At 33.7% G+C, this 14,759-nt stretch overlaps 1 protein-coding gene across 1 annotated transcript; it reads left to right on the forward strand.

Moving 5' to 3' along the window:
- Nucleotides 1-3,535: 3,535 nt before the first annotated feature.
- Nucleotides 3,536-12,554, forward strand: LOC142973344 (luciferin 4-monooxygenase-like). Its single transcript, XM_076114996.1, has 11 exons — nucleotides 3,536-3,721; nucleotides 5,455-5,659; nucleotides 5,841-6,027; nucleotides 6,343-6,465; nucleotides 7,563-7,728; nucleotides 7,857-7,994; nucleotides 8,428-8,556; nucleotides 8,637-8,717; nucleotides 8,977-9,123; nucleotides 9,990-10,155; nucleotides 12,310-12,554. The coding sequence occupies exons 1-11, from the start codon at nucleotides 3,539-3,541 to the stop codon at nucleotides 12,453-12,455; spliced, it is 1,671 nt and encodes a 556-aa protein (XP_075971111.1). The 5' UTR covers nucleotides 3,536-3,538; the 3' UTR covers nucleotides 12,456-12,554.
- Nucleotides 12,555-14,759: the final 2,205 nt, after the last annotated feature.

Consider the following 14,759-nt stretch of genomic DNA (forward strand, 5'->3'; position numbering starts at 1 on the left):
AGAAAACGTTTCAATAGCAATACTTTTTTTCATATACATGTTGAATATAAAAATTCGCGGTGGAGTTTGTGAACAGTTACAGTAAGTGGCTCGTTAATATTCCGCGGGCAAAGCGCGATCGTATTCATGCGAGCGTACACATTTGGGGCCACGAAACGAGCGGCAAAACATTAGCGACGGCTTATAATGGTCCAATATCCATTATCATGAACCGTATAAATGATGACGTACTTTACGGTTGTACTAGACTTTTTCTAGGCCATTATCATTATTATTAACACGAAACAAATGGTATATATTTTACCGGATTTTGAAAATAATGTTGATGTTGAAACTTTTATTTTTTGTGTCAAAAACAGAAACATAAGCATCAGGCGTTGTATAATATGAAACTTAACCTCATTGTCAATGCGCCAGACCCAATGATATACATATTATCTCAACTTGAGATGAGGATACTATTGTAAACTTATTAAGGTTACCTTTTGGAAAAATGTAGTAATCATACCTCAATAAAGACTAGGCTGGGCGAGTAAATAGAATAAAGATATATGTGCTTTTAAATAATTTCGCACAGTGCGCATGACTTAAGATCTCCATGTAGATATTCTTGTCTATTCATCATTCTTTATTAAAATAATAAAAATAATATGTTAAATTAATTTTGTGTGAGCTTACAGTAAGACATTTAATTAATCTCATTTTAGAACATTAGAAATCACAATTACCTCTCTCATCTAACTTACTCGTTTAAAACCGAACGAAAATTAAACTTTAGCTATAGTTCGTCATATTACTCGAGAGTACTCTTAATAAACTTCGTATTTTCTTAGTGTTCAATATGGCGTTCATTCCTTGATGTGAAGCGCAATCTCGTTTTTAATGGGCTGAAGTTCAAGTGCGCCACTTAACGCCACGCTGCCTTGCCACCTCGCCACGGCAACGCCACATGCACTTGTTTCTACTTGATTTTAAACGGCAAAGTAAACCAGCTCGAGTAAATAAAACTTAATTAAAATATTCCTACGTAACCGGTGGGTATGTGCCTCTTCAGGAAAATGTAAATGCCATCAAAAACATTCTGTAAAAACCTCAAGTCTCGCCGTAAAAAGTTGTGAGATCTATACAATACCAAGTCGATTAATCTATTTAGTCTCTACTTAAAGGACCTTCTGTCTTAAGTTATTACGTATGTTATTATCATGCCAATTTCAAAAAAATACCTCTAAAACAAATAGACCGACCTGGCCATCGCATGATTTGATTATTAGTATGTATCACACTACACAGCACGACAAGAAGTTAATGCTCCTGAAATGTTAATAATGGCGAATTTGTGTTTTCTTGCGATGACCAAGTCGATCTATTTGTTTTAAAGGTATTTTTTTATAATTGGCATGATAATAACATACGTAATAACTTAAGACAGAAGGTCCTTTAAGTAGAGACTAAATAGATTAATCGACTTGGTATTGTATAGATCTCACAACTTTTTACGGCGAGACTTGAGGTTTTTACAGAATGTTTTTGATGGCATCTCACTTCTTTTTGTAGAGCGAACATAAGCCCAATTTGTATGGAAAGGCGTTTTTTTTTATAATTCAACATATTTTCTTATGGGAATGTTGTTCAGTTTCATGGGCTAAACACCCTTACCCACCCTTTACCCCCTCCCGTTATGCCTCATATAGTAGATACCTATTTACACCTATTTATTTTCTTTTCTACAGTAATAATAATTCATTAACTGCAAATGTAACCTTGTAATCTTATACATTTATATAGGATTACAAAGTTATTGTTGCAGTTGGTGTATTTAGAAAACTGGACCGAAATTAGAAAATATTAAATTTTTCCCATGATTAAGACACAAAACCCTATTTGTATTCTAAATTTTAAGCTTCTAAGTCTGCTAGAAGTACCTTAGACTTTTGATGATCGGTGAGTCAGTGAGTCAGTGAATCAGTGAGTGACAAAATTCAAAATTTTAACAAGTTGTCATCCTTAAACTACTGGTTCAAATTGACTGAAATTTTAAATATACCGTATTTATACAATGACTGATTAGTTGCTGAACATCTAGGCTTCTTGTTTTATCCACAACGAAATTATAGGGGTGTCAAAAATAGCCCGAATTGCTTCGAGAAAAGGATGTTACGGCCGTGCCGCTTTTTTTTTGCTCGACTTGCGGGGGCACTTCCGTGCCCCCAGATTGAGTCTCTGGTAAAACATACGTAGCTGAGAATATGTAACTTTACCTAATTTCACAGAAGTGCATTAAAGGTAAAAGCGTTTTACGATTACTGCTACATATTTTCACGCATAATGTACTATGTTTTAAATCTTTTAATCTGTTTATCTTTTTTTTCAGAATCATGTAGACGTAATAAATAGGTATCGTAGCTCATAATTATACAGATAATCCAATTACATTCAAAATTTATCTATACTAATATTATAAAGCTGAAGAGTTTGTTTGTTTGTTTGTTTGAACGCGCTAATCTCAGGAACTACTGGTCCGATTTCAAAAATTCTTTCAGTGTTAGATAGCTTATTTATCGAGGAAGGCTTTAGGCTATTTATCATCACGCTACGACCAATAGGAGCAGAGGACCAGTAAAAAGTGTGACAAAAACGGGGAAAATTATGACCCATCCTCTCTTAAGTGACGCAAGCGAAGTTGCGCGGGTCAGCTAGTTATTAATAAATCTTATATATAAATCGTAATCTAAACTGGATTTTCGCATTACAAGGATTAGTGTGTAAATTGAGATGTCAAACTCCGAGTGAACGACACATTTCTAAAATTATAATTCGTTTTTCATCCCATCACTGTAACAAAGATGAGGAAAACATGGTTTGAAAACCTGAAATACTAATGGACATGCTGCGGAAATGTCATGCCCTTGACTTATATCTTTGCTTCGTGATATAAAATGCTTATGAAGATTTTCTTTTTGCTACTGTCTTAATTGCGTGGGATATGTAAACATTATTTAGTTGTCTTTGAAGAAAGCGTGACTATAGAGAAATTTTCACTTTACGTTATTTAGCTGAAGATTAGGTATGTCGATTAAACTTATTTGGGTATTGTATATAATATAGTCTTCTTTATCGTATCCGATGAATGCGATCCGGACTATGTTTGTTGCCTGGCGTGAGCTCTGTGATGACTAGCAAAACCGAACATTGTTTTGAATAGATTTTTTGGTATAGTACTAGGACTAGTAATGCAGTATTTACTATCAATTAGCATTCTATTTTTACTTGTTGCACGTGTGCAAAAACCTGGTTTATGATAATTGTTATCAAATAATATTATTACAATTATACAAGACAAATTGACAGATTTTAGACGATAGATGCGCGGATTATTCCAGTGTTGTGTATAATCACTAAAACAATCATGACAAGATAAAATATTTTGTAGTAGATATAAAAGCCTAATGATAATTTTCCATTGCATACTTTTATGCAACTTTTTAATACAGTAGCAGTGCTTACCTTATAACCATAGACGTGTAAATAGTTGCCAAATATGTGTATACAATTTTTGTACAGATGTTTTACGAACAAAGTGGTTGAGAAATATAGTATTGAGGAGCGAGTGAGAACGTTGCGAGAGAATGCAGCTTCGAGGTGGAGAATCAAGGAGAGAGACTGTCACGTTGGACATTTGGTGCTACAAGCCATGTTACAGGAACCGAATATGATCAGTCAGGTAAGAAAGGAGTCAAAAAGCTTTCAAATTTTTTTGTTGAAAAATAAACTGCCTTGTAACCTGCATAAATTATTCAATTGTAATATTTTAACTTACTGAGATAAACCTACGCGATTCTAATGAATAAACCAGGCAACTTGTTTGTAGAAAATGTTTTTTCAATGGGCCACTATGCGGAAATAAGAAACCTTACAAATTGTTGTATCTTACAAACCATCATCTTTTTTTATGAAACGATATAAATAGTTACATAAACCTACGTCATTAGCTTTTTAAAAATGATAATCAAATGAATTCTGATTAAATGTCACTTAACTTGTCACAAAATCTTTTTTTGGTGTAAACTAAAAGCGATAGGTGATATTCGTAACGCATCAGCAAATATTTTCAGACATCAATATACGTAATCGCAATCTGTAACTTCTCAGAATATTTTTTTTTCTAATACAAAGTAATGGTATTACCCTTTCTTATTGCACAACCATATGTAAGTGTTAGTTACTGTTATCATTCTGGTTTAATCATTGACTCAAATGAAATACACGTTCACGTACATATTTTAACGGCCTGACCACCATAAAGTGGAAAAATATATGTTCATTTGATCTAGTACTCCTTGATGTTCATGTAAATAAGCCATTATCAACCAGTTTTCTGGTCTATGGTCATGAAAACTACTTTTTTTGGTCATTAATTTATGTTTTAATTACTACGGCAATTTGTGGTTCAAAATTTACAGCAGATTACGTGAAACATTCGATTACTTACTCTAACATAAGTATATTTATAGCTAGCAACTTATGCTGCAATAGTTAAATACAGACATAGAATCTTCGTTTTGTAACCAATGCGAAAAGAAATAGATATTCTCACAGCTGGAAGACGCCTGTTCCGAACGTCTGAGACGCGGACATTTTAAGAAATTGTTTTCAGGTTACTGGTAAATTCCGAACATCGAGAATCGCTCCGAAGAGTTCAATATAATATTGATTTAATTTATCACATTATTTTTATAACTTAACCTTTTTATCTTTTAAATAACCGATTTATAATAGAAGAAAATGTTTCTTTGCGAGAAGAGTTGCAGAATAGCAGTTATCAGCAGTAAATGGACACAGAAAATCATAATATACATATATACAGTCAAATGTAAACCTTCATGTCTTCTTAGTATTAAATTTATGCTACAATATATTTTCTGTGATGATGTAAAGAAGTAACAGGCACTTAATAATAGAATACTACTTGTATTGTATGTGACAGCTGACATGATAGTACTTAATATCGCGTCGCAAGGAAACTAAGATCATCTGCAGACGATACGGACAGTAGAACATATTATACGAAGTACTTTTATAAGAATATGTATCATCAGTTCTGCCCGCGACTTCGTTTGTGTGGTCCTCCCGTTAAAAAGCCTCCTTTATGTTGATCCAGGTTATAAACTGTTTGTACAAATTTCAGTACTTAGATGATTGTCTACAGACGAAACTATCGAGTATGGAAAGTTTGACACTTAAAATGTAGTGCAAAAGAGTTTTTTTAAGCTCGCTAGAGGTGCTGATCAGATTTTTGCACAATATTTTATCATAGCTAACCGGTTGTCAGTAGGTTTTGAGAGAAAAAGTAACAAACGTTACATGCATCCTTATAGAGCTGGTTGTTTTTATCGAACTACAACTAGGCTAATTATTTGTGAAATTAATATGAATAATTGTTTCTATATTCTAAAGATTGATGGTGCGACCGACGAAAAAGAAACCAATCTGTCAGTGGCGACAAGAACAGCACGACTTGCGAGCGCTATGGCCAACTATGGCTTGAAGCCAGGAGACTCTGTAATCGTAATAGGCAGAAATCACCTGGATTTGAGCATTCCATACTTCGCTTGTCTTGTTGGAGGGTATGCCATGTGTGCGGTCGATCCTTCTAACGCAGGTAAGACGTGTTATGTACCTATACAAAAACCTGTAAAAGAAATCCTTACATATGTATACATAAGAAAGTTGTTTTCAAGATAAGTAAAACCAAACCTCAATATTTTGTTTAAACATTATTTATTTGATTACTAAAAAACTCTCCCAAAGAAACCAAACATATTGACCGATATCTATTACAGGTGAACTGAAAAAGTTATGGCCATACGTTGGTTCAAAGATGATATTTTGTCAGAAATCCACCGAAGAAAAAGTTAGAGAAGCGTTCGAAGTAAACGGTGAAAAATGTGAAGTAGTTATGTTTGACGATGAAAACACCGATCTAGAGGCTTTTATCAAAAGATATGGCGGCAGTGAGGTTGATTACAGGTAAAGTATTGATTGAGTTGTCTACACAAAGCTTATTTTTGGTCACACACTTTTATCAGAATTTTCAATCGCAATTGTTTTAAAATGCTCGCTAATCGCAATCAGTGATAGCTAAAAACGTTGACTGTCCAAAATATTCTTATACTCAGATTAAAATAAAAGAAATTTTTATTTTCAAAAATCAGTTTCACAGAGATGGCATATTTCGTGCGCTTAATTGAGAATGCATGAATTATACACCAGGTTGAACGTGGGCACGTTTGTGAGAGACACTATCTACGTAAACGCCTATTTGAAATATGTGTGACGTTTTAGGCCGGCTGTGTTCGACCAGTCTAAAACTACGGCGTGGCTAATATTAACTAGCGGGACGACTGGACTGCCAAAGGTGGCAATTATACCGTTTGATAGATTGCTCAACGCAATCATTTGTTGGTGGTAAGTATTCTCATACTTTCATTATAGGTAGGTACAGTTCAAATGATCCGAACAGCAAAGTGGTAAAATAAATTTAAATCAAAAACCGGGGCTTACCGGCCCGAGTAGCCGATTAGTCTAGAAGTGTTGGATTATAGATATTGAATAATATAAATTATGAATAATGTATTTGTGAAATAGCTATGTGTTATGGGCAGACCAAATAAAAGTTGTACAAAATACTTTTCTCTTAACGTACACACGGTCATCTGGTTTAAACTAAGCATAATCTTATAATATGGTATCCAAAGAGCTGACAAGCATACTTAATAAATACTTCTAAATGCGTACATGCATAGTTAATATAAATAACTTCACACCCAGCCTCCAAAAAGGGAGTTGTGCTTATCACACAAATATATCCTGAGTAGGATTCGAACCCATTATACGCGGCGCTATATTTATTGCGGCGAAGTGACCACGTTAACCACTGCGCCGTGTATTTATACCTGAGAAGGATAAATATATTCCGTTGGTCGCAATATGCACTTTGTTTCACCGCTTCTACCTCAAAGGCTGACAGAATGTATCGATACGAGTGTATCGTATCAAAACACTCGAACAATTCAGTTTACATGTTCGTGAATATACTTTAGTGGTTAGTATCAATATCGTCAATCAATCCATTACATGTTGCAGCTTGTTTGAAACTTTGCAACTAAAGCAAACATGTTTGAAAACTCGCGGTACGTTTAGTTAGTGCTTAACGCTTGTATCGGAAAATCAATAGTAGTTCCAGATAGTAGGTGCTCATTATATACAACATTAATTTGTTATTGTTCCATTATGCATTAGCCAGTAAAATTCGATTAACTTACAAATTGCAAGCCTAACTCGAAAATGAATGTTCTTTCTTTTACTTACGAAAAACAAATGATCAAAATATTGTATTTAATCCTACGTTCTCACGTATACAATTATACGAAATTACTCGTACAATAAACAGATGAGTTGATTAACAAAATGTGTCATAAATATTCATATAAAATGGATATAATTGTCGTAAAGTGATTAGCACAATGGATTGAATCACAACAAAAATAAAATTTTCTTTTTAGGGAACCAGTCCCCGAAAAAATAGATTTGGTATTGGTCATGGCGACTCTGCAGTGGATGTCAGCGTTACTATATTTTTTAGCTGGTCCTATCAAAGCCTACACTAGGCTTCAGTCTTCGACACCGTTGTCACCGCAGGGACTCATTAACCTTATCAACAAATACAAGGTAATCAATTATACAAATAAGGACTTTAACCGATAACATTACAAAATAAACAATCTCCGATTCACATAATGATAAGCATGATTTCTAACTTAACCCACTTATACTAAAACAGTTTGACAATATTTCAGCCTTCCGCGACGGCCTGGACTCCATATTTATTAGGTCGATTTCTTGTAGCGGCAGAAAATGTTTGTGACTTATCGTGTTTCAAATACATTGTTATTGGCGGCAGTGCTATAGAAAAACCATTACTGGACAGATTTAAAGTAAGTATAATAAGTCACATATTACCTACGAGCTTCATTATAAAAAGTAACAATACCTTTTCATTTTGGACTAGGTTTCGTTTGAACTGTTCCTAAATCTTCAGAGGAAAGATATCTAGCGAACGAATCACAATGAAGTCGAAATACGTTTATAGTTGAGAATACAAATGCTTAAACTGGGCAGAGCGGCTACATTTAGTGCAACTATCGCTATTTGTTCATGTAAAAATATTGCCTTGCAAAATTTCCACTTGATTTACTTAAGAATTCAAACTTTGAATGTTTTATTTTATTGCTACTTTGAATATGTAAGTATACCAGTTTATCCAGCCCTATACATAGTTAAAGTACGTACAACAATGTGGTTTTTGAAGATCCTAGTAAAAAAACAATGCCTAGAAACTGCTAATAATATATTTTTGTTTGTTTTTAGGAAAAATGTGACGCACAGATAAGATTAGTTTATGGAATGACAGAGCTTTTGGTTCCTGTTTTTGAATTCGATCATAACACTCCGTACGGTGCGTCTGGTAAACCATTCTTTGGCAGATACGAATACAAAGTACGTGACAATATGTTTTTGACATTTTATAAATCATGTTTTTTTTTGGAACAATATTGATTACATAAATCTTATTGCAGTTGGTGGACCATGACGGTAAGATTGTGGATAAACCTAATCAGACTGGAGAATTGTGGATTAAAGGGAACGATTTCTTCAAGGTACAAAGTTCAATTCTCTTAATAGATATTAAAATGAATGGATGTTCATAAAGATCTGATGAAACCTAAAATAATCTATGGGCACTTAGAAAGTATTTAAAATCACAAAATCACTCCTTAAAAGCTGACGTTACTCATGGGTTCTAGACATGATGTTACTTCTTACATAACTCTCAGATATAACTTAAGAAACAGGTATAAGAAAAAAACATAAATTTTACTTATCGGAGATATTTGAAGTCTTTTTCTTCTATTTTAGGGTTATAAAAACAATTCAGAGGAGACCAACATGATATTAACAGACGATGGATGGTTCAGAACAGGAGATATGTTTTACAAGGACAACGAAGATTACTACTTCTTCGTGGAGCGAAAGAGACTTTTAATTAAGCACTACGGGTTTCTGGTAACTAAATCTATTGCGTACTATATTGTTTTCATATACAAACCAGCGTTTTTACATTCCTCTTTAATTGTTTCGGTACTACACGATGAAACGTTTCCGTTAAAAGTTTTTTAACCGATCAAGTGCCGTGTCACAATATCGTTTTAATTGGTACGTCAACTATTATTCTATACCAATTCGTGTAAAATATAAGGCGCGGAATCAGTGAGCGTAAACACAGCTAGACTTATTTCCCTCACGCTCTGATTCATTCTACTGGAGCACTGAGCACTGAGCAGTGCCTCGACTTGATATGACAAAAGAAAACAAAATCTTATTTCGCAAGAAAAATCAAATCTTCTAAGTCGTCGCTGTCTGCAGTTCGACAACTTACCGTTTGTTACAAGACTTCTATCTACTTAATTTACCTCGCTTTTTTGTTACATTCCTTGGAATTAAATTTACCACGAGCTAGTATTTGAAATTTAGAGGAATAAATAAAACCTGACTACTTGGAAAGAGTTCTATGATTACATTTGCATTTGGCAAATTCTTTGAAAAAACCCTAGCAGATAAATTCATCAAGCTTCTAATTATATCTAGGAACTTATATTTCGAACGTGAAAAGTAGAGTAGGTTTGAACGATATTATTTTAAAAGAATTGCAATCACATTGATCGCTACAATTAATTTCTTTGGTGCTTTTGTGGTATTGCAAATTTAGATCAGTTGCTATAAACCCAAATAAGACTTAGTTGAGAATCGAATAAATAAAATTTCGATAATACTACCGACTAGTAAATATTCTTAGCATTGATATTTTGATATTAGTTGTAATGGTTATTTTGTATTCAAGAACGATAAGCTCGAAGTATATTTTCTTGTAGATGTCTCCCTTACAAATGGAGGAGGTACTGAAACGTCACCCAAGCGTGACCGAAGCTTGTGTGGTGAACATGCCTGATTTAGAATGTACGGAGCTTCCTGTGGCTGCCATCCAGACAAGCAACGGTGACAAGATTGACCCTCAAGATCTTTTTGATCTAATTAATAGTAAGTGTTGTAAGATTGTTAGCTAATAAGCATAACACGTAAGAGGTGTTGTGCGTGATGCACGCAACTGGCGGCCATGTTTTATTTATAACGAGATGTATTATGTGGAATAAGTGAAATTTATGTGTTGAGATCGTAAGTTGTGTTTCGCAGATGCAATACTTATATTTTCGAGATATTTAGCTGTTATTATTATTATTAATTTAGATTTGAATATTTCATTGATCTCAGATTTTGAACATTTGTTATCCGGCAAACGACATATTGCTTAAGTGCCTGTAAGGAATAATGGTTTCCACGATATGAATTGCCCAACAATAATAGTTGTTTAGGACACACGGAGCGTCATTATTCAGGGCTATAACTACACCCTACGAGTAGAGGTGTTGGAGAAAATAAAAATATTCGCGTCCTTTGTCGTCCATTACGTTAGCTTAACTGCCTCACTATAACTGCGGTGAAATTCTGCTTAGTTTGTGCATTCCCTTGCGTTTTTATGGCTTTCAGGAATTTTGTTTAATAACACCAGTAATCAAAAATTGTTTTACTACCTTGAAAGTAATTTTCTGTATTCGATTAAATGTTTTTTTCCGAAATCTATATTAACTTGTAGCATTTATCTAATTATTTACTAGATTTTATTCATTTACTAGACAAATATTTTTACCGATGAAAGAGGTATGAAAACGTCCATAGGAACTAGTAAAAATTACAATACGATGATCAACTATGGACATTTTAATAATAAATCCGATTGTTTATAAGTATTAGATAGTTAATCAGATGAACTACCGTTATTTTATAGAAAAGTATAAATATATTAATAAAAGTTATATCTCTGAATCACGGGCTTATTGACAATCAAGACTATTATCATATAATAATCCATACTTCTTTAATAAAATCGGCGGGCAACTAGTGTACGTATACTATACATACATATAAAGGAAAACTGATAATGCCGTATCATTACTCTCCCTATAGAACAATCTATACTAATATTATAAAGCTGAAAAGTTTGTTTGTTTGTTTGAACGCGCTAATCTCAGCAACTACTTGTCCGATTTGACCCATTTATCGAGGAAGGTTATAGATATCATCACGCTACGACCAATAGGAGCAGAGTACCAGTAAAAAATGTTACAAAAACGGGGAAAAAATTGACGCATTCTCTCTTATGTGACGCAAGCGAAGTTGCGCGGGACAGCTAGTATTAAATAAAACAAAGCAAAAGCAAGTAAAAGCATTTCACTTTTACTTTATTTTAATGTTGGGTGAAACTTGTCTAATCTATACAAAATAATAAAAGGAGTTAAATAAAGCACATTAAAACAAATATTTCTATAAGTAAAAGTAATAACGAGTTGTGGTTTCATGTGATGATTTAAGAAAACTCATATAGCATGTCATAATTACTCCCGTAACAGTTGGTCCGTATATTGCGCCTGTAATAATATTCATTTGTGAAATAAACGTACGACTGCGGCGTACGACCGAAATTCGTTTTGAGCGACCAAATCGAGAGCGAAATATAAAATGTTTGCTTGTTACCAACACGGTCACTTCATACGTTGAATGAAATTTAGATATTACAAAAACACTGAGTGTTCCGTTCTGCGAAATGAAAATATCTGTTTTTAGTAAATTAGCGTAGCAAAAGCTCGGTGAATGTGGTTTGCGCTATGTTTGTGCCCAACTGCGATTTACGTGAAAATAAATATGGTTTTATGTCAACGGGATGAAAAGTTGGCAATATTGTATGTACCTGGAATAGCTGAAACTGGCAAAACCACATTTTACTAATAGTCAAAATCGTAACCGAAATGTTGGCAGTGTTTAAAAAGTACATAGCAAATACGCAGAATAACTAAGTTAACACCTACGTGTTAGCTCCTTCCCCATTTTATAAAACAATTTTTTAATTTAGGAACTCTATTTTTAGTGTCTCATAAAATAATCGGTATATATTATTGTGGTCGTGTGTCAATCAACGTGTGAAGGCTCGGTCAAAGCTCGATGTATCCACGTCGCGCTCACTTCGTATTCACCGTCACAGGTGGCACCATCTATCTCCGTTCACGGCTGGACGTTGTACATTTATAACGTATTTTCACCTAAATGAACAACACTGAACACCAAACTTATTGTTTTCAGACAACATCACTTTAGGAAGAAATCTGAGCACTGGTTTCTTCTTCGTCGACTCGTTCCCCGTTACCCCCTCTGGCAAACTTCATCGAGCTAAAGTGAAGGAATTGGCCGCCGCTACTTCGTGGAATGTGTTCAAGCGAACCATATAAATTTATGTACGATCTAATATTGTGTAAATTTAACGTGTTTGATTTAGTTTTATTTAATTTAAAATGTAAAATATATTAGAAAAAAGGATAGCATTTAAATTTCTTGCAGAGGGTAAATGGTAAGTTACAGACTTACCATTGCTTAGTAAGATAATAGGAACAGCAATTGAATGTACTAAATAAGGATATCTAATTATGGCAACATAATATCATCACTACTGATGAAAATAAAACGTTTTAGATTTAATTAAGGCGAATAAAAGTAACGAATATTAAACATCAATCAAACTATCTCTTTTTCCTTTACATGACGGTATTTTTATATGTTTCCCTATGAAGATAACATATTTATTTTCCAATAAAAATAAATGAGCTGGAATATTCCAATGGGGGTTAAGGTCACAATACATGTTCACAGAGCAATCATGTGAAAATTTATACCACCACTTCTGACCACATAACTGAAAACTGCTTATAATTGTTTAACATAATTATATCAAGAATACTCTACGAAAGCACACATTAACGACGGTGCCTTATATCAGTAAAGACAATTTATGATTATGCAATTCGCATTCAAAACAAACGTGCCGCATTTCGATAAAATGGTAAGTCGATATTTAATAGATGACTATATTATTTTTACAAAACGGGTATCCCAGATATGTCCAGGATACTCGTTTTGTGAAAACAATAAATAAATTGTAACCAATATATTTTTTTGACAACATAGTCTAAAATTTTCGAACGCTTAGGGTCTGATTGTCGGGATTCCACGTAAGAAGAGTTAACATACTAATAAAATAGGCCAATAATTTTTTAAAATACTCACGTTATGTAAAGTATTTCAAATAAATAGGTAATATTCATTTGCATTTTTGATTGCAGGCCACGGTTCAATGTTCATTAATGTAAGTTCATGTACGCATAATGTTTATGGTTACGATGTGTACTCGCTATTAATACACCGCTACAGTAGATTTAACATTTCAAAAATTAAAGTACATAATATTACCAAACTGGAATACCTTCTGATGCCTTGATTGTCTTCATAAAGATACTTGTATGTTCATTATTCTAGAAAATTATCATTAAACATGTATAAATAAATGTGTCAGGTGATAATGTACAGATCAATTTTCGTAATCGAAATTTTACGAGCCATGATAAGACCAATACGTCGATTAAACGTAACATTTTCCGCATACATTTTGCGTGCTTTTTATTATCTACATAGCGTCTCACTTAGAGGAATTGAAGAGTCCCAAGTTTAATAATAAACTCGTGTTATTTCCCAAAGATCAAGCGACTCTTGTTTATTATATCCTTTTTAAGGCAGTGGCAGCTGGCGGCGACATTTTGTGCCCGTATTTATGAGCCAAACTTAGTTAGTAGCCCGAACTAAGTTCGTCATTCTAACGAGATTATCTTTCCTTCCGCCGCCGTATCATTTTCTCAAAGAAAGGATACCAGTGATCTAATTTGCGTAGTCTGTCGCTGAATATTATATTACGACTAGAAATACTGCACACTTGTTTGTGTAAGGTATTCAATTAGTCATTTATTAATTCAAATACTTTCAATATTTCAGCACAATGGATTGTTCATTATGCAGAATTTCACAATTTCATGCGATTTACTGTTCCCTTTTAGTGAAATTAATTCGAAATCCTTACGTATTCATTTCAATCTTTTAGTACAAACGAAACTGAGGCAATTACTGGATTCGTTTTTTGTTTTGTTCGGAAATTAAATCAATTTAATTTTTAATTTATCAGATGTGGTTCTGTAGGTAAGTAAGTAGGTTTATCAGATTTAACAGATATTGAGAGTGGGGTAGTGAGTTTAGTGATTGAGTTAATATTTAAGGTTTTTTTAATTTATTGGGTAATTAAAATACGATCGATTTCTCTTCCCAAATTTGTATAGTTTTTAGTCATTGCAAAAATGAATATGTAACTTACTTACTGTCATTGCTGCCAAAACTATGCTTTGGATTTGTTACAAAAATGCAAATAAGGTAAATATTATCTTTTCTCCAGAAAATAAACAACAGGAAAATATAGCGAAACTATTTTCAATTATGATTCACGTGTGTTTTTTTTCTGTATCTGTTATTGGCAAGGGAACAAATATTGTTCCACGGGTTGACGTTCAAGTATGAGGTCAGAACAAACAGTTGGCGAGTGACAGTCGGTCGCGTGCGTGGCTCGCGTGCTCACTCGTCGATACCTCGCCGTATCACTCATACTTTACAATGCATATTGACAGAAAACTGCCAATATTTCATGTCACCCCTGCTCG

This window comes from Anticarsia gemmatalis, chromosome 5 (assembly GCF_050436995.1).
Source record: "Anticarsia gemmatalis isolate Benzon Research Colony breed Stoneville strain chromosome 5, ilAntGemm2 primary, whole genome shotgun sequence".
Taxonomy (NCBI): domain Eukaryota; kingdom Metazoa; phylum Arthropoda; class Insecta; order Lepidoptera; family Erebidae; genus Anticarsia; species Anticarsia gemmatalis.